Source organism: Charadrius vociferus, unplaced genomic scaffold, assembly GCF_000708025.1.
Source record: "Charadrius vociferus isolate BGI_N301 unplaced genomic scaffold, ASM70802v2 scaffold183, whole genome shotgun sequence".
In the NCBI taxonomy this organism is placed as follows: domain Eukaryota; kingdom Metazoa; phylum Chordata; class Aves; order Charadriiformes; family Charadriidae; genus Charadrius; species Charadrius vociferus.
In genome coordinates, this window is record NW_009648250.1 from 6,116,537 (window position 1) to 6,137,840 (window position 21,304).

Sequence of the window (21,304 nt, forward strand, 5' to 3'; positions counted from 1 at the left end):
ACATTTGATAACTTGACTCCTTTTGTGGTAATGTCATGGGGTTGTGGGGGACTAATAAGTTAAGCATTGTTCTAATTTGTTGCCTTTAGTCAGAAGAGAGTAGTAGCTGTTATAACAAAAAGGAGTTTATAAGCAAAAGCTATTAAGCCAGTTTTGGTCTTGACAGAATGATGAGGTAATTGGGGTTAAATAAGTGAAAATGGTCTTGGCATTTTATCTTGTGTGTGTGTTCTGGTAAGTAAATACTCTTGGTCCTAAATGGAAATAAAAGGTTGGTTCTCTAAGCTCTGAACTCCCTGATTGCTAGCAGTAAGCACCAGTCCACTTCTTTTTGTGACGTCTTGCAGATGGGCCTCCTTTCTGCTTTGATGGGAACTTTGGGGAGGGTACTTTGTTTTTCTTGACTGTCTGTTTCTTAATTTGACTATGAGCCAGGGTGTTCACAGTATTACAGCGTGGCTTTGTATGAGCAGCGTCATAATAGGGTTACACCACTTACTCATGTTAGAAAGTAATTACTGCTAACTATGGATAGTGATACCCAGATGTAGAAGGTGGAACACTCTCCTGTGATAAATTCTGTAAGGAGAGAGGCTGGGGCAGGGAGTTGTCTTAGGCCTTGTAACGTACCGTTACATTGTAATTACCTTCTAATGTACCAAATTAGAATGCTTTTTAATAAGACTAATTTTTCATTGTACTGGCTTTGTTATTATGGGCTAAGTAATCATGGGCAGGTAACCTTATGATAAAATTACACCCAAATTAAATAAAGGGAACAGGCTGACCCCATCTAATGATCAGCTACTGCTGAAAGTGGTGGTGCTGCTTGCTGGCACTGAGACTCATCTGTTCTTTCAGAATGTCAGTTCAGTAACCTGAATCACTAGATGGTTTGGTGGGGTTTTTTGTTTGTTTGTTTTGTTTTTTTTTTTTAATGTAGGGCTACTTCTCTGCTGGCTTAACTGCTCGAATAATGAGATCGCTGTGTGATCAAGCACATGAAAATGTGGCTGTTGGGAGTGGGGAATACCAAGAAACATGACTGATCTCGTTGGCAGCAGCTAACTATCGGTTTTGTAAAAGTATAGTATCCGTGTCGCTGCGTTACAATACTTTGACATTAGTAAACAAAAAGTTCCCAATATTAAACATTAATAAAAGTTCTCGTAAAACTGAAGAAGAATGATAAAAGTTCTCGGAAAACTGAAGAATGTTTCAAGCCTCTAGCCTGCATCAATTTGTTCTACTAACGACACAGAAATAAAAATATAGTAATAGTTGGTTTTCAAGCCTGTAAAAGCCTGTCATTTGTTCTTGGGGCACTTACTGTTCTATAAGCCACTTGAGCGGTACTCTTCTGGTTTGTGACAGCAGCAGAACCCCTCAAGTGAATTATAACTCTGCAGTCCAAGGTAGTAATCTTTTTTCTGTTGTCTGTTTCATTTGATATGGTGGTTGCGTACATAGATAACCAGAGAGGTCCTACATTAATACCTAACTTTTTCTAAAAAAGTCGGAAAATAGTCTTAATAATCCTGTTAATACTTGTTTTGCTGCATTACCGTGAATTTTGTAAGTACCAATTTCAGTGCGGTCACATCTGTTTAGGAAGAGATTTTTGAACACATGTTCATAAAGTGTGCAGATGTTACAGAGGTGCCCAGCTGTCTTCCCTGCCTTTAGTAGTGATACATCTGATGATTACAAGTCAGTTGAACTACCATTGTCTCTGGTAGATGTTTCTCATAGGATACCAGTTGCTTTGTTCTGTGAGTAACACAAACATCCAGAATTTGACTTGACTATCAGAATCCTTATTTTTCTAGTGGGCTTTTAGAAGGATGGTCAAACTGATGTGCAACTTAAAGGATCATCTTAAAGGATCATTTAAGTATTTTCTGCTGATGACAGCTTGCATGTGTACGTGCGTGCGTGTGTGTAATGACATTTATTACATTTTTTCAATGCCCCTAAAGTCACATAGAAATTCTGGTTTTGTTTGTGTTTTGTTTTGTTTTATTAGACCTATTCTGCTAATTGAAAAGGAGAGAGAAAATAGATGTCCACGCCTACAGACCCTGGCGCCATGCCTCATCCTGGTCCTTCCCCTGGACCAGGACCTTCACCTGGACCGATTCTAGGACCTAGCCCAGGACCAGGGCCATCTCCTGGCTCCGTTCACAGCATGATGGGGCCAAGTCCTGGTCCACCCAGTGTCCCACATCCAATGCCGACAATGGGGCCTACTGATTATCCACAGGAAGGCATGCATCAAATGCATAAGGTAATAGTTTATTACAAGTGAACCTTTTTTTTCCTAGAGCTCTTTCCACTGATTAAAAGATTTAGACCTGCGTAACTGCTGTTGCACACATCTGCAAAACTGCAGCTACCCTCCCACTTCTGTCTTTATTACTAAAGATGAAGCATATGTCAGATTAAGCATAGTTTCCTTGTTCTTAGGAGAATACTTTGAACTGTAGGGTTAGGAGTTTGCCAGTCTTCATTTGTAAACTGTACTTTTCAGGAAGATAGGCATTACTAGGGAAAAAGACTTGAATTATAGTGTTAAAACCTTATGATAGATCATGCTAACTACCTTTCTTTTTCCTTTACTCTTTTTCTTCTTGTCTGTTTGGACATATCTTCTGTTTTCTGGGGTGGTTTTTAGTTTTGTGTGGATTTTTTAAAAAAACTACTATTTTTAACTCTTAGCGGGCTTGTGCTTAAGAATTTGTTTGCTCTTCCATGTTGATGAAAAAAACGGTTTCCAAGTTATTTTATAAAGGCTCCATCTTACTAAGGAATTTAAAACTATGTAATGTAGAACATACAAATTATTGGACTTCAGTGGTTGTTGTCATACACTTAAAATGACACGTGTGCTTAGACTATCATTAATGTCTTTTGCTTTAAGGAAATATTTGCTCATGTGGAGTTTCCTTTATGAGAACAGTCTCTTTATGTATTGTCATTTTTATTTGATTATGTACCAGAGATTTAGAACTTAAGATAATTTCAATTTCACTGATGTTCTACTCTCAGAAATATGCAGTGACAGGTTACAGAGCCAAGATACTGTTTTGGTAACTGTTGTTGATTCAACATGGAATTCTTATATGCACATACAAAAAAGAATACAATAAAAATTTAGTTTTCAAGTAATATATTTTAATTTTCTCATGAATTGGCAACTTTTTCATGTTGCCATTTTCACATATGGGTCAGTCTCATTCGTTAAAACAGTGTTAAGTCAGTAGGTACATGACACCACCATCTTTTGAGTGAAGAACTGCATCATTAAAATTTCTAGTAGCACAAAGACAGCTGAAGTGAAGGAGGTCATGATCCGGCTGACCGTTTGTACTGAACTGTTGTAATTTCTGAGAGGTCAGTACATTCAGTAACTAAAACTTTTGCATTTGAAACTTGAAGCATGTATTTACCTATTAGCCAGGTTAGACATTTGCAATTGGCGTTTCCTTGTTTGTGAGGTTAGTTACAGCCCAGGCTTGCATTACTCGTGTGAATGCCCCAGACTTCATACACAACCAGGGTTTTTGCATCCCTCAGTGCTCTCATTTCCTTCTGTTTTTAAGAGATTCTGTAGCTGCAGAAGAAGGGGGTGGCACCAGGTATCTTCCATAAGAATGGTTGAATTCTCCATACATCATGTTTTTAACTGCTATATCTTGTTTCACCTTGTGTGTTCTTCAGACACTACGCTATATTATCATTAGAAACAAAACAACAAATGTCACCACACAAAGTTTTTTCAGAGACTTTAGAAGCATCTTGGAAGTTCTGTGAGCCAGAGTAAAAATTCTCCCATTGAGGTGGCATTGAAATGTTTTGAAACGTGCACCAAGAACATGAAAAGTCTGGATATCTCATTCAACAACGACCAGTCAGTGTAGTTGTAGTAAAATTACTTTCTCTTTTCTGTGCCTTGATTCTGATAATGGCACACAGGCTGTAATTTCACAAGTCTTTATTTTAGTAGCAGCAGCCTTGCTGATGTCTAGATTGTCATGTCACTGTCTCCAGTTCTCGGCTCCCCAGTTCAAGAAAGACAGGGAACTGCTGGAGAGAGTTCAGCAGATGGTTACAAAGATGGTCAAGGGACTGGAGCACCTCTCTTATGAGGAAAGGCTGAGAGACTTAGGTCTGTTTAGCCTGGAGAAGAGAAGACTGAGAGGGGATCTCATCCATGCTTATAAATATCTACAGGGCGAGTGTGAAGAGGATGGGGACAGACTCTTTTCAGTGGTGCTCAGTGACAGAACAAGGAGCAATGGGCACAAACTGAAACACGGGAGATTCTGGCTGAACACAAGGAGAAACTTCTTTACCTGAAGGGTGACAGAGCACTTGAACAGGTTGCCCAGAGTGGTCGTGGAGTCTCCTTCTCTGGAGATACTGAAAACCCACCTGCATGCATTCCTGTCCAGCCTGCTCTGTGTGAGCCTGCTTTGGCAGAGGTGGTTTGACTAGATGGTCCTAAAGGATCCTTCCAACACCTACCATTCTGTGATTCTGTGAAGTTCTATGAAGTTCCAGCATGCCTTTGTGTATGTGTTACTAAGCTAGAAAATGGGTCTGGTTTAGGGACATGGTTTAGTAGTGGTTTTGGCAATGTTAGGTTGATGGTTGGACTTGGTGATCTTTAAGGTCCCTTCCAACCTAGACAATTCTATGGTTTTATAACTGATCCAGGTGAAAAAAAAATAATCTTGGTTATTTTTTCAGTCTCGATCAGTTTTCTGGTCTGTTCTCCTGTGTATCCCCAGAAATAGTGTATTGTGACAACTGAGGGTAGGTTCTGTTTAACAAATGCTGTGGAAGGGTGCCTCTAGACTATTTTGCAAATACTACTTCAGTGTTGTTCCATGTAGTTAAAAAACTGGTCAGCCACCTGCCATTTGTCCAAGTAAACTTTTTCTTTCTGCTTAGTGTTGTGTAAAGTAGTTTGACTTTCAAGTAATGATGTAACATACACATATTTTTTTCCTAATGAAATGCAGTAAAAGTGAGAGATGGCACAAGAAGTGTCCCAGTTATGCAATTGCTTGTGGGCTACACATACCAAGTATACAATGGGATGTGGTGCTTCATTTAAAATTCGCAAACTAGGTAGTGAAACACCTTCATTGTGTGCTAGATGTTTGACTAACTTACAAAGAATAATATAATGCATAAAAATTAAAAAAATTCCAAAATATCCAACATTAGAGAAAACACTGATGGATACAAATTGATATTAATAAATCATAATTCCTAAAGTATGTGGTAACCCGGAAACCCTTCCACAGGAAATTTTATTATTGATTTACATAACACAGTTTTGACAGAAACAATAAATTAGCTATCTTTCTTCCTACTTTCTTAAGTAATCTTTAGACTATCAATGAAATTGCTAGTCTAAGGGCAATACTTACAGTTCCAAGTTTTACTGAAGTATATCTTGGATGCAAGACAGCTACATTTAAGGAAAAATACTTAGAAGTCTGTCATGGGGTACTGCTAAATGGACAAACCGTAACAGTCTCAGAGTCTCATGGGGTGAAAATACTGGGAAGATATTAAAGGAAAGCATTGTTACATGGTTGCCCTAATCTTACTTTTCCTTAGTATCCACATATGAGCTCGTCTGGAGGCAGAGCGTAGGGTTAGGTCGTTTTAGTCTGAACTAATACAGCCTTCGGTATGTCTTATGCATCAGCTGGGCCACGTGATTTTAACTGCTTAACTCTTAGTTATGACAACAGTATATCTATTTAATTTGCATGGTTCTCACTTGAGGGATGGGAAGAGTACTGTGAACTCTTGGTTTATTTTCTTTTCCATTTAATTGTAACCTGATGCATAATAATTTCTTTTGTGAATTTGTAATAGGGTGTACTCTAAATGATTACTGCCTGTGGAAAAATTATTATGATGTCATGGGCAATATTACTGTTCTCGGTGAGTGAGAGAAAAAGTGAGTGAGAGAAAAAAATCTTTTCCTACAAAAACAGTACTTTTTACTAAATATATTACTTGTTCACTCAGATGTTCCATTAAAACAGAAGGCGAATGGTTCCCTGTTTCAAATATTGTTTGCTAACAGGTCTGTGCACATTAGGCATTCTGAGAATCTTAAATTTTTTTCAGAGTCCTGGAAGTAACACCTTTTTATGCAGCAAGCATGTTTCCTGCATTATTTTTGCTGCATGTGTTTACATTAGTGAAAAAAGAACAAAAGTACTGTTGTCAACCTTGAGAAATCAGCAGAGACCTTGTGTAAAATGGTGTTTTTAGTTATTTCTAAGAGAATAATAGGAATGTTGGCCAAGTCCCTACTGCAGCGACAACCACAGTCAGTCTGGTGGTCCATCACTGATGTGTTCAATTATGCTGTGCAGTTATGTGACAACGCATTGCTGTTTGGTCTATATAATTTTTGTTGGTATAGAGGTTGCATGGTCTAGAAGAAATCTGGTTCTATACTCAATTTTAGCCTCTGACTTCAAGGCAGGTGTTTTCTTTGTTGTGTTTTTTTTTTTTTAAGAAGGGAAGGAAACAAAACAAAACACCATAAGCTGAGGGTTTACCTGAAAATAGGTGAAACTGTGATACAGTGCTGTCTGTGAGTAGACCTTAGTTACTAAATTCAGAGTAAAAGCAATGTAGGCAAAATATTCCTTATACATTAGGCATTATGTAAAGTCTGTAAGTCTGCCAAGTCTGTAGGTGTGGGCTTGCATATGGTTGAAACTTATCCCTCATTGTGTTTTCTGGAAGCACTGTTTATGTATCTGGCCTGTTCAGTGCTTGTTCTTACTTACGGAGATCAATGAAGATAGTAATGTGTACTCAAAGGTGAATATGTTTCAACTTCCATTTTCTCTTCTGTTCTGTCATATTAAAAGAATAAAAGAAAAAGTAACCTAATGTGGTAGTAGTGCTTGGTAGTTAGATTTCTCATGCCAACAATGTCATTGTAGAAGATATCTTTAATAATTTATACAGGACTGAAAAATTTACAGAAATTGCATTGTGTGTAGGATCATTTCTGCAATTTTTAACCTATTACGTAGATTTAAAGTTACTGTCTAACTCTATAACTACACGGGGATTCAAAGAAGTTATGAAAAAGAACTATTTTTGAGTTCTTGTAGTTCTCTGCTGAATTGTCTCCCCTATTTTATAGGGTTTTTCCATAGACAGTAGAAGTACTTTTAGATGAAAAGTATTCTTGGAAATAAAAGTCTCTGAATAAATTAGCAGTACTGTGATATTAAAACTAATTTCATCTTCAAAGAATTTTATGCCATCTTTATCTTTTGGGGCTTTGCAAGTAAAATCTGATTAATGAGGTCTGCCTTTCCTAATCCATTTCTAAAGAATTTCACTTTCAGTTTTTTCAGAGCATAACTTCTCCAAACATATAGAAGCAAACGCCTTTCTTGCGATATTTAGGCTCCCTTCCATTAGATTTGAAACCTTTCAGTTTGATACAGGTGTGGGGTTTTTTTTGGAATACTTATCTTACAAAAAACTCTTCTTCTGATCAGTTCTTTCCTTCAGTTCATGTTTTCTTTTATTTTTTCTTCTTTGCCTTTCTGCTCCTGTCTCATTTTTTTTTAATTCACTTTTTTTGAAAGGCCACATATTTGTTTTCCTCTTTACTGCTGCTCTCCGCTAATGCCAGCTCCTTTCACCACCTTTATAGATTGGTACTTCTGATGCCCTGGGTATGCGTGCTGTGTCCCATCTTAGCCCCTTCCAAGCTGCCTGCATTCACAGAGGTTTCACAGTTGCCACCCATTAGTGCAGTGACACCCATCCCTGCAGTCACACCGCAGATGTGTACAGCTAGAGTTGTCTGTCCTGGAAATCAGATCCAGTTTCCTACACAGTCTCCTCCTCCATTTGGCAGCCTTAAAGATTGAGTCCTCAACACATACCATGATGAAATAGGAATGGATCCGGCTTTACAGGTTTCGGTTTCTGTAGTATTCAGCTCCTGTGGGCAGAATGTGAACTGAGCGTTCTCTTCTGCCTTGGTTGTCTTTGTAAGTAGGGGCAAAGGGACAGGGAGGGATCTTCATGCCTCAGAAGAGGGTGTTGGGATTTACTCGGTTAGCACAGTGAAACTATTTTTAATGTGTCAGTCATTTATCTATATTTCTACTCCATATCCCAAGTTCTTGTAATCAAAAATATCTTCTCAAGTAACGGATATTTTTCTGATACAGATTCTTTTCACAAATGTTTTTATACTGCCATGACAATGATTTGATGAAACATAAAAAAAATCCATTTTACTTCCACTTTTCCATAACTTTTTTCCTTTTAACCTGTTGTTTCTGATAGGAAAAATGATAGTGAAATCCTTAAAAACTGCTGGTAAACAAACAAAAAAACCCCATGTGTATAAAGATACTTTCAATCAAATATGATTATTGCAATGGAAAGTGGACAATTTATATGAAGAATTTACTAATTAAAATTTAGAATTATTTTTTCTTTGTAGAAAGGATGACCTATGTTTAGTTCTGCTTACATTGATTCATGTGCAACAAATCGCTTGAAAAGAGGAAATGTGACAGTATTTCTGTGACTTGATTTGGCTTCTTGCACACTCTTTTTGTTAACTGCCTGTGTTTTCCACTGGAGTAAGTTTTCTTAACTCTTTTTAAAAAGAATTCTCAAGAAATAGATGTGCATTTAGATAAAACAGACTGCAAGGTCTCCATTCAGTGTAGGATTTGCAAGAACAGTAGTGTGCGTGTGTGCATGTGTTAACAGAGAGGGGCAGAGCTACATATTTCTGTAGAGGAAAGATAAGTGATGCCAGTTCCTTCCTAATACAAAACCTTGCAGACCTCTGAGTTAGAAGTTAATGAGGATAATCTCTTCCCTAGTTAGGGACCTGATGTAATTTTTTCTTTCAGGTAAAACTTTTTAGTTTTCTTAAGACATCTTGCTTCTGGTGTTAGTTTTGCCTTGTTTATACATGCAGAGTGCTTCAGTTTCTATAATGTAGCCTTTTCCAGTGCCTTGCATGCCTTCAGCATGTTTTTCTGACCCCAAGTTGTTTTCTTTTCACTCCCTGAAGAAGGCACTTGGCCCTGTTTTGTATTTCAAGTACCATGGGAACTGTAGTTTCTGAGGAGTGAACGAGGTGACAGGAACTCTAGGGAGCACAAGTATTTGAGTAGAACTATGTCTTCCCTTGCTTTGACTGCCTATCCCTGTTTTTGCCTGCAAAGAACAGGTTACCTCCTGCAATGTCATCTTTGTTTTTGAAGAGAAACAGTGTTTGGGTCATTCCAGTAGAGCAGTGACTGAAAGGGCAAAGTTTGGGCTAAAAATAACTCGAGCCAAACCACAGGCTGTACTTTCATAAGTTGGTGTGTGTTACACTGCTTTGTAATATGAGGCCCATACGGTTCATGTGTTTGCATTTGGACAGTTTTCTCCCCTGGCATGGTGAAACAGTTCATAAGGATTAAAAAAAAAAAAAAAGCAAAAAGGAAACAGAGGGAACAAGCAGTCTAATGGTGCTCTGTGCTTGCCCAGATACGTGATTCCATGGGTAAAGTTTCCTATTGTATTTATCTTGAATGACTGCTAAGAGAAGTTTTTATACTTTATGTGTGTGTTTAGATTTTGAGTTAAAGTTCTTTGGATTTTTATAGTGGATTTATATACTGTCATAATATAAATACTTACTTTGTTTTCACAGTCTATTGATGGCTTGCACGAAAAAGGAATGGTTGAAGATGTTCATTGTGGCTCCATGAAGAGTATGCGACCTCCTCACCCTGGAATGGGCCCACCTCAGAGTCCAATGGACCAGCATAGCCAAGGTTTATCCATACTGTGCATGCTGTATGATTTTGAGGGCCGTGTGTTCCACAGAGTCAGTAGTTATATGTAACAGATTTCCAAGTATTTCCTTTCAGTTTTGTTTGGGAAGGCTGAACTGATACCACAGGGCAAGGTGAATAACGGACTACCTTTGCTTTCTGGAGTGTCCATCAGTCATGTATTAGAAAAAAACTAAGGTGCAAGTCTGTGGCTGGGGCAAGTAATTGGGCTAAGTCTGTTACAGATTTCAGTTCACATCTCTAAAATAACTCCACCTAGTTCTTTCTATCTTAGGTGGCTCTTGTAAATGTAGATGTGTTAGAATATGATTTAGTTTAATCCCATGGTGAAGGAATGATAAGAGGTAAGAACCCAAGCAAACCTGGAGAAACCTTCTTTAATATCTATAATGTTTGGTCAAGGGCTGATTGAAGTAATTTTCAAATTCTTTTTAGGCCAGAAAATAGAAATTCTTTTTACCACGTTGCTACGTGCCTTCTTTGTGTCCTTTAGTTTGCAGTGTAAGAGGATATGTGTTCTATAAGCAGCTCAGTATGTTGGAGATTTAGCTGGTAACACCTGCTAGTATTAATTAGTTCAGCAGTTAAGCCTTTGTATATTGCACATTACAGCAACACCTAAAGAATCCCAACTGAAATCAGGGTCCTGGTTTGACACACTCTATACAAATCTATTAAGACATGGTTCCTGTTTGATGTATTTACATGTTTATTACATAGGATAAGAGAAAAGCTGGAAGGAGAAAACAAATACAGATCAGCAGAATGACTCAGCCTGAACTGTGTTGTGACTTTTCAGTGGTCTGTGACTGAAACCCTAGTCTGTAATTTGTCAGCTGAATCGCTGTCTGGGACCTGTAGCATTAGAAAGTACTGTTGTTCCATTACAGCTTTCAATATCAGTTAAGTAAAATAGAACTGACTTTGCAGGGACAAACTGTCCATCAGTTAAAACTTTTCCACTGATTTCAGTGAGGTGCAAGCATGATCAGCTGAGAGCAGCATTTTACCTGGCTTTGCATTCAGAGACACTCTTTTGCTTGTAATGAACTTGTTTCTTAAAATGAACAGAGCATTTAGTCTGACGATGAAGATGGGTCCAATTCAAATATAATGTGCTTAAAAACAAGAAGATTAAAATGCTTCAAATACACGTTGCTCTGAGTTATTTTCTTCTTTCCTGTGCTGGCTGAGATCAGACCTCCAGGTTGTGTTGCTCTGCAAGAAGATGATTGTATTAGTAGCAGTTGTGGCAGACTAAAAACTACAGATCCCTGCTCTCTTTTTCGTGTATGTCAGCAACTGTTGCAAGGTAAACAGAGAATACTGGAGTTCTAATGTAAGCAGGCTTTTTAAAGAAGTGGTTAACACACCCCTCACTCCCGTTCTAATATTTTAAATACTATACTTGACATTATCGAGGATTGTTTTTAGCTTTCCTTGCCTCTACGTCTCCTTTTTTACTTCTTACACAATTATCTTTTCACAAAAAATGGTGATGGCACTTGAGGCTATTCTGATACATGCTGGGGAAAGTCGCATCTGCTAATCTTGTACTTTCTCCCTATTAGTGTACATATTGAATATAAAAAAACAGGTTTCCTAATAGCCTTTCAACCTATTGGATATTTTGTCTGATTTACCGCGGGATTAGAGTCCTGTAAGACAGTTGTGTTTCTACAAGTTTTGTGGAAATAGGCAATGTGGTAAAAAAGAGTGAGCTTACCCATGCCCACACTCATGGGGAGAGAACAGTATAAGTTCCCTGACAACCCATGGAGAGACGCATGGTAAATCTTCTAATCGTGACAAAGTCTTCAGTTGCATTTGGTACATTGTTAGAAACCAAGTCTTACTATAAGGTTCGCTTCTTTGTTGATTCTTGGAGGTCTGATAGTTGAGCTTTTGTTGCAGTTATGTAAATTTTTAAAAATATGCATGTCAAATAGAAACTGCACCTTGCTAGTTTTAGGTCTGTTTTTTTCATGGCATATTGGTTGTAGGCCTAAAACTAAAGTAGATAAATATATGCACTAATTAATGTTATTATTTTCAAACATTTGATGGAAAGTAGCTGAAGAAGTTCAAAACCCCAAGGAATGGATGTCCTTAAACTTCTGCCATTAGTTTGAAAGGATAAGCCGAATGGCCATGTATCAGTTAAATGTTTTAGTCTAGCACAGGTTCTAAGTAAAATCAAAGAACGTTGTCTGTCTTTTAATTTCATATGACCCTGTCTACTAATACAGGCCATGGAGAATAGTTTTGTGGAAAAATCATAGAATCATAGTGTGGTTTGGATTGGAAAGGGCCATTAAAGGTCAGCTAGTCCAACCTTGCTGCAATAAGCAGGGACATACTCAACTAGATCAGATTGCTCAGAGCCCTGTCCAACCTGAACTTGAATGTTTCCAGGGATGGGGCATCTACCACCTCTCTGGGCAACCTGTTCCAGCATTTCATCACCCTCATAGTGAAAAATGTCTTTGTTATACCTTCATTATAGCCCTTTGTCCTATTGCTACAGGCCCTATCAAAAACATCTCTCCCCGTGTTTCCTGTAAGCTCCCTTTAAGTATTGAAAGGCCCCAATAAGGTCACCCTGGAGCCTTCTCTTCTCCAGGCTGAATAACCCCAACTTCCTCAGCATTTCCTCATAGGAGAGGTGTTCTATTCTTCTGATCATTTTTGTGGCCCTCCTCTGGACCCACTCCAGTAGGTCCTTGTCCTTCTTATGTTGGGGACTACAGAGCTGGATGCAGTACTTAAGGTGGGGTCTCACGAGAGTGGAGTAGAGGGGCAGAATCACCTCCTTCGACCTGCTGGCCACAATTCTTTTGATGCAGTGCAGGATGCAACTCGCTTTCTGGGCTGTGAGCGCATATTGCGAGCTCACGTCCAGCTTTTCATCCGCCAGTACCCCCCAGTCCTTCTTGGCAGGGCTGCTGTCAATCCCGTCATCCACCAGCCTACATTGATACTGGGGGTTGCCCTAACCCATGTGCAGAACCTTGCATTTGGCCTTGTTGAACCTCATGATGTTCACATGGGCCGCCTTATCAAGCTTGTCCCAAGTCCCTCTGAATGGCATAAAGTCAGTCTTGTCAAACAAATTTACTGTTCTTTTTGTGGAGACCATAAGCAGAATTGCTTTAGACAGGTGTGGTACGGTACTTAGTGCAGTACAGTGTTTGTACAGTTATGAGGAAAATGGATCCTGGCCCATGTATGGGGGTTCTCTATGTATCGTTAGAGCCAGTAGTAGTAATGAAAGGCACAACTTTGCCTGCTTGATAGAGTTATAAAAGGTGCTTGGCTTGTTACTGTGTGACATTCTGATTTAGGAGAAACATAGCAGTAAGTGAAAGCAATATAACCTATATTAAATATATTAAGCTAGTTAAATAACAGATTATAAAATTAACTGTAAATACAAGATGATCATACAATTGTGGATTTTTCTAGTTAGTTTTGTGGGACTCCACTTTGGTTCGGTGCTGTTCAAAGTATTTGTCAGGGATCTGGAAAAAAGTGTAAGATCAGCACTGATAGAATTTGCAGATAACACAGAGGTTTAGCAGTAAAGAACAAACAATTTGGTTAGAAAGGCTAATCAGGATGCTCAGCAGAGTTCACTTACTTCTCTAGCGTGAGTTTTAGCTCCAAGACATACAATGCTGTTGGCTATGCTAAGTAGTTTATGAGGTGCTATGAGACTGTATCATACAGAATGGAAAGGCTGAAAAGAGTTTTGGTTACTCTGGCGGACTGAAATGTGTATTGCTATATTCAGCATTTACAACCATGAGATGGAATGTACAACCTACATACAGAAGCAGGGGCTTATTAATTGAGGAGTTTATATTACCTTTTCTAATGAATCAGCTGACGGCTGTATTGTAGTATTATATTCCATTCTATGACAAGGTGGCCCGCTTAGTGGATGAGGGAGAGGCTGTGGATGTTGTTTAATTGGACTTCAGTAAAGCCTTCAACGCAGTTTCCCACAGCATTCTCCTGGAGAAACTGGCTGCTCTTGGCTTGGATGGGGGTACTGGGTAAAAAACTGGCTGGATGGCCGGGCCCAGAGAGTGGTGGTGAATGGAGCTAAATCCAGTTGGCAGCCAGTCACAAGTGGTGTTCCCCGGGGCTCAGTACTGGGGCTGGTTCTCTTTAATATCTTTATCAATGATCTGGATGAGGGGATTGAGTGCACCCTCAGTAAGTTTGCAGATGACACCAAGTTGGGCGAGAGTGTTGGTCTGCTTGAGGGTAGGAAGGCTCTACAGAGAGATCTGGACAGGTTGGATTGATAGGCCAAGGCCAATGGTATGAGGTTCAACAAGGCCAAGTGCCGGGTTCTGCACTTACGTCATAACAACCCCATGCAATGCTACAGGCCTGGGGAGGAATGGCTGGAAAGCTGCCTGGTGGAGAAGGACCTGGGGGTGTTGGTTGTCAGACGGCTGAATATGAGCCGGCAGTGTGCCCAGGTGGCCAAGAAGGCCAATAGCATCCTAGACTGTATCAGAAATAGTGTGACGAGCAGGGCTAGGGAAGTGATCGTTCCCCTGTACTCAGCACTGGTGAGACCCCACCTCAAGTACTGTGTTCAGTTTTGGGCCCCTCAGTACAAGAAAGACGCTGAGGTGCTGGGTTGACAGGGTTGTCAAGCTTTGGAACAGGCTGCCCAGGGAAGTGGTGGAGTTGCTATCCCTGGAGGTATTTAAAAGACAGGTAGACATGGTGCTTAGGCACATGTTTTAGTGGTGGTTTTGGCAGTGTTAGGTTGATGGTTGGACTCAATGATCTTAAAGGTCCCTTCCAACCTAGACAATTCTATGATTCTCGTATCTACAGTTTGGAAAGATATTGAGACATATTTAAGGTAGCATCAAATGTTTGAAGCGTCTTTTGTATAAGGAAAAGCTGAGTGAGCTGAAACTGCATAGCCCAAAAAAGTGTAGGCTCAGAAATACCTGATGAGGCAGAGTGACAAAGAGGGAGCCAGACTCTTTGCAGTGATTATCAGTGACAGAAGAGGAGACAATTGGCACGAACTGAAACACATGACATTCTACTGGGACATAAGAAAACTTGTTTTTACTATAAATGTGGCTGAACAGTATAGTACGTTGCCCAGAGAGGTTGTCTAGTTACCATCCGTGGAGATAGTCAAAACCCAGCTGTACATGTTGCTGGACAGCCTGTTGTAGCTGACTGTGTTTGAGCAGGGGGTTGGGCTAGGTGATCTTGAGAAGTCCCTTCCAACCTTAGCCGTTCTGTGAAATTATGCCTTATTTAGCAGACAGATAAAGGAATGATTTGAAATTTGGAAGACTTGGGGTTTTTTTGCCTGGAGAATGTTAAATTCAATTTTTTGATTCTCTGTGAGAGAGAATTAAACAATGACTTGATCAGTCTGCACATTCCCAGGTGGTACAAAGGCTTGTAATGGATGGATCCTTAAAAAAAAAAAAAAAGTGCAGTGAAATTTGGAACCTGCAAATTTAAATTAGGTGAATTCAAACTGTATTGAATATCTGCATCTTACTTAATGAAGATAATTAACCTTTGGGACAAGGATTACCCAAGTATTTGGTAGCTTTTGTGTTACATCAAATTTAAGTCAATACTGTATGTCTTTCTCGTCTGTTCCGTAGACCAAAGGGAGGAGATAGTCTAGAATGTAAGAGTCTGTTTTGTTTTTGACAAGTTAAGTAGACTGTTGTAGCTGTAATAGTCCGTTATTGACAGAAATCTGTGAAGCTGTAAACATGTTCCAAGATTCTAAGAACTGGTAAGCTAGAGGAGGAAACAATGTTTTTAATTCTTTGAGAATGGGAAGATGGATAGTCTTCATAAAATGATGCTGCTCTTTAGAGCTCTGAGTAGAACAGTTGTGATAAATGCATAGGCAGTAGCCCTTCTGTATGCGTCACAAATGAGATTTAATTTAACTGTTTTAATTATTTATTAATGTTTTTAATTATTTTAATTAAATCATTTAAATGATTTAATTAAAATGTTTCAATTGCAGTCTTTTTAGTGATTTTTCTTCTTTTTAAGAAGGTAGTCTTGCAAAAGAGCGTCTTTAAGTACAAAAGCGGAATTTTTATAAAATACGTGCTTACAAATGTGGGTGATAAATAAGAAATAAACTGGCGAACTGCACGTGCAGTTGTAGATATAATTTATGTAAATCAAACCTGCAGTTATGAATGAATAATCTTGAAATAAAGACTACTGAACTTACGAAAAGCAAGTCAATACAGAATTTTGGAAGTAATGATTCTTACAGTCTGTATTAAGAAATAATTAACGGATGCTTTTTGAGGCAAGATGACTGACTTTGAGCAAATCAGAAGCATTTGTAAGCTGAATCTGTAAAGACTTTGTAATTTTGCTCATATACACCTATTTGCTGTTTGAATGGCAGTTACTGTTCTGAGATTTTTGCATTTTTTTAACTAACAATAATTACTAAAATAAGGTACGCAACTTTGTTATTTAGATTCTGGATTTTTTTTTTCTTGGTGCTTAGTGGGATGCTAGTCATGCGGAGAGAATCTGTTACTAGCTCAGACAGATTGTCACATTTTTGTTGCAGTCATACTGCGATAGAATGGTTTTCAGAAGTCTGATACTAATTAATGGGGAAAAATAGTCTGAATTGGTATCTTTCTCTTCAAAAATTACTCCTTTCCACTCTTGCTACCAAATTGGAGAAAGGGTAACATTCCTGACTTTTTTGGTGACTATTTTTCTTTTCTTGAACTTACGCACAATGATGTGCCTATTTAATCTTAATACCTTTCTTTTAATGTAAATAGGTTAAATGAAAGGAAAATTCATTGCTCCAACTTCGTATTTAGCTGTTTAAATTGTAATCTTACTACACTTAACTGAATTTGAATTGTGTTAGAAACTGTCTTCAGCCTCTGTGAATGCAGTGCTAAACCCCCCAGATATTAGAAGTATGAAATATACTGTAAATGGTTAAACTACTAAGCAGAGTTATCCAGAAGATGGAAATTATGTTTTGATTTGACTTTGTAAGAGAAATAGAGAGAAATTGCTAAGACAAATCAAATATTTATATAAAATAAAATATTTTTTATTAGAAAGAATTCATAAAAAGATATAAATGGACTGAAACAAACAATTTTGTGTTTTTCTGTAATATGAAACAAATTAAATGCAGTTACTGTGATACAGCAGTGAAATACAGACCAATTTGAACAGTTTGGGTTTCTTTGCTGGCTGTTTGTAAGTGGAAACATAAGCGCTGCAGGGATTTAAGATTCTGGGACTTGATCCGCATATATTTTTAATTATCATGCAGTATTTGTTGAACTTGTTATAAAGGTACACCAATTAAGTTTAACTTGCAGAATTCACTAAGTTACTGCTACTTCACAAACACCGTTCATTGTCCCTACTGTTCTTAAATTAGCTGCACTTACTTTTTTGATTTTCTTCAGCCTTTTAAAGATGAGAAAAGATTTGTCACCTTATCCATCTGCCTGCCAGCGTAAGACCTCTCAACAATTTCTACAGTCATAGTTTTAAATGACTTGCACACATGTGGCCTGTCTTCAGAGAGTTTCACAAGAACTGATGTTAACCTTGGCCACACTACCAACAGGGAAATGTTATGTTTTGCTTACCTTAAGAAAGTTTTTAGCATCGATCCAACATGAACTTATTTTCCCCTGTGTTCCAAGATGTTATGCTTTCCTACTGTGTATTGTGGGCATGTACTTGATGCCTTTTTTCAAAAAACCCCTAACTTTAGTTCATGGTTGAAGGGTTAGTTAACATAAATGAGTTACAAAACTAAATTTCTTCAATCTTATCTATATCTTCCTAATCAAAAAATTCTCTTACACTCACATTTTTGAGTAAAAATATACCCTTGCTATCAGTTTTAGCAGAAAGATTTGACATATATGATCCTCAGACACTTTAATGATTAAAGTTTTCATAATTTTTAGTGGGGAGTCGAGACCTCTGTTGAATATTCCCGTGTTTGGACTGGTAGAGCCTCGACTCTTTCTATTTAATATTCATTACCAGGGTTTAGCATTCATATGTGTTCTCCTCTGTTTAATTATAACATTATAAGTGAGAAAAAAGATCTCTCAATTTTTAGCTCTCTTGTTCTTCATCTTTAAAACAGATGAGGAAGATGTTCTTTGCTTCTGTTAACTAAGGTGAAATTAAAAGTGATTAGAGCAGAAATTTTTTGTATAGTCTGCCCTCCAAAAATACTTGTGTTTGGTAAAGTGTTATAACTAAGATTTCTTCCAGTGTCAATACTGTAAAGAATATACATTGTTTATGACTTGTTGTCATGTATTTCTGTCAAACAAATTGATACCAAAGTAGGATGAAAAGAACACTGCTAATTTTGCATATGGTTAAGGAAGCAATGCTTGATAAAGATTTCTGATGTAGCCTTTTCTATGACCCATTGAAGGATTATTGGAGAAGGCAGAACCAGAGTCTCCTCAGAGGTGCACAGCAAAACCACAAAAAGTAGTGGTCACGAGTTACGTAAGTGAAATTCTGACGGGACTTAAGGAAAAGAAAATTCACTGTGACAATGATTAAGAATCGCCATCATTGGAGATTTTCAGAACTCATCTAGATAATACCTGGAGAAACCTGATAAAGCTTTGGAGTTACCACAGCTTTAAATGATGGTTTGGGCTGTTTGCCCTCCCTTTCCTGGTGTTGGGTGTCTTCTACTCTGTATATTTTTCAGAACTAAAGGTTATGTGTTGTCCTTTGCCAACACATAGAACTCTTCTGTTGTGTGTGTTCTGCAACCTTATCATTCAGTGCTTTTGCCATCTTCTGTTCTGAAGGTTAAATTAAACAGAATGGTTTATGCAGAATAGCAAACAGTTTTCTGTGGAAAATCTAGAAGAAGGGATACTCGGCAGTTCAGCAAGTAACAATTAGTGAGCTCGGTATTTAAAAACCTGCTGAATACTGATTGTGGAAATTCAAGTGTGCCATGGAAATACACGTTTGAACATTTGAAGTGCTTCATAGCAGATGAAAGCATGTTTGCAAAGTTCAAAAAGGTGTCTGTCTTTGCCTGTATATTAAACATTCCTATGGAGTATGTCTTTATTTTTTTTTCTTTTATGACATATGCTGGTTAAACTTGATCTTTGTGAGTCTTCATGTGTCCTTATTCAGAGACCATGTGTGCATACTTACCTGTATTAGAGTATGTGTAATAAGATAGGAAAAAAGCAAGTGGTACATAGACTTTATTAGGACAGGCTTATGGCTGTGTGTATTGTCACACTGTTAGATCTTCTGAAAGTTTTCAAACTTAAAAAGGAAAATTTCCATATAGCATCACAAAATTTGGGTTCTGTAAATGGCACATTATTAGAGCCTTTACAAGAAGTTTGGAAGGCTTTTGTTCTTTCCGGTGATATTTTATTGGGATTTTGTTTTCATTTTTACTCTTGTCAAGCCTAGTTTCCTATCGCCAAGAATCCTAATCCTCAAGGACTTTGAGGGAAAGTGAAAGTGTAAGTCATATATATACAGAAAGCTCAAAAAATACCTGCTACTAAAAGCTGTTCTCTGCAAAACATAGTCACAGACTTGCAACTGGAACTGTCAGGAGTGAAAACAACTGCTCAATATCTTACACTACAGTTATAGTCCATATGGATTTCAAGATCCGGGTCTGAAATCTATCAGTGATTAAGGAATATATAACTTGAAAAATATAACTTGAAGGGGGAAAGAAACCTTTCTTTGAAAGGCAGTTTTGAAAACAACGTAATTCAAAGCAGGTGCTATTTAAAGTAAATTCTGAGAGCTAGAAATGTAATAGTAATGGATAAACATTGCACTAAACACCATTTTATAGTATAAAACAATAATGCAGTTGTATGTTTTGGTTTTTGTTGTGGCATAGTGGTTGTTCTTTTAAATCAGTGTGCTCAGCAAAGAGGGATTTGTAGCTTCCCCTCTTTTCTTAAAAAAAAAAAAAGAGGCAAAAATAGTTAGTGGAAGGAGATGAATAAGTGGAGTAAACTTACTGTTATTAATTGTAGCTTTTATCACCACCAGTGGATGGACCTAGTAAATAACATCAGTAATTTTAACTTTTTAAGGTCTCTTTCTCCCTTTTCCTTGAACTTCCCCCTTCACTTCCCTATTTTTCTCTTAAACTGCTTAATTTTTCTTATTTTCACTAGTGTTCTTCCTTTTCTGTCGTCTTCTTTAGGTACAAGATTGAACTCGGTCTGTTTCTGTCTTATCTGATCTTTTCCCTTCACAAACCTACTGTACTTCTGCCTCATTTTCCTTTTTTAGGAGAGCTGAAATCCTCTCTTTTTTGTCCTTTATCTCAGACATTTACAATCTTTACTTTATTGTAGAATACTTTCATTCCCACACCTCAGCATTGATGGACTTTTAATTCTTGAGCGCTCTTATCTATGCACTTGTATAAGTTCTAGTGACTTAGAGCTGCTGTCATCCCAGAGTAGTTGAGACTACTTTGAGTAGTAGTAGTAGCCTTAGTGAAGGGCCAGTAAGAACAGTGAAGCTCAAGAGAGTGAAAAATTACTTGCTTCTGTGATCTGGACTATGTATAGATGAAATTGATATAGTTCCACTTTAAAGTGTCAGGAAGAATGGAGAAAGTAGATTTTGGTGTCATAGGACCATGAAATGTGGCATGAACTTTGGAATTCAGTGATCTGTGGCTTGCTAAAGAATATGGAAGCAAGGCAGAAGATTTCTTTTTTTTAAAAAAGTTTTTTTAGGCTTTTCAAATTGATAGGAGCATTGTTTGTGCTCCACAATAGCAGAGTGAAGTAAGTATCGTTAACCTCTTTTTCACTCTTAGTGGACATCTGCGAAATCTAACTGTCTTTTGTGCATTACCTGAAGGATCAATCTTCATATTTTGTCTCTGACATACTACATATTCTTGGAAGTCTCACCAAAAATCCATGCCATCTGTTTTCATGGAGGTATTGTGAAGCTCAAGGAAATATGCTTTAAGTGGAGTTAAGATTCAAACTTAGAACCACTGCATTAGCAAGTGCTGTAATAAGATACAAGCACTGTTTGCTTCAGAACTGTGCTTGCTCTCCTGAACTTTACAGAGTAACACAGTCTTCAGCAGCTTCTTCAGAAGCTGATTTTTGTGCTTGCAGTTGATCTTCCAAGTTCTTGAGCACCCAGATGGTAAAAGGTATTGAATGTTGTTTGTGTGGCTCAAACCTTTAATCTATATGAATTAAAGAGGAATGATATAGGAACTGAATACCATCTCTTTCTATTTTGTATGTTGGTGAGTTTTGGCAAAGAGGGCTCGTATTAGTGAATGGGTATTCCTTGATGTGTGTGCATCACAATAAACATAGAATAGTCAG

At 37.9% G+C, this 21,304-nt stretch overlaps 1 protein-coding gene across 1 annotated transcript in view; it reads left to right on the forward strand.

The window, feature by feature from the left end:
• Positions 1-2,028: 2,028 nt before the first annotated feature.
• Positions 2,029-21,304, forward strand: part of SMARCA2 (SWI/SNF related, matrix associated, actin dependent regulator of chromatin, subfamily a, member 2) — a 111,769-nt gene continuing 92,493 nt past the window's right edge. The window contains exons 1-2 of the mRNA XM_009884274.1: positions 2,029-2,287; positions 9,737-9,860. Coding sequence (XP_009882576.1) covers positions 2,063-2,287; positions 9,737-9,860 — 349 coding nt within the window. The 5' untranslated portion in view covers positions 2,029-2,062. The remainder of the gene's footprint in view (positions 2,288-9,736; positions 9,861-21,304) is intronic.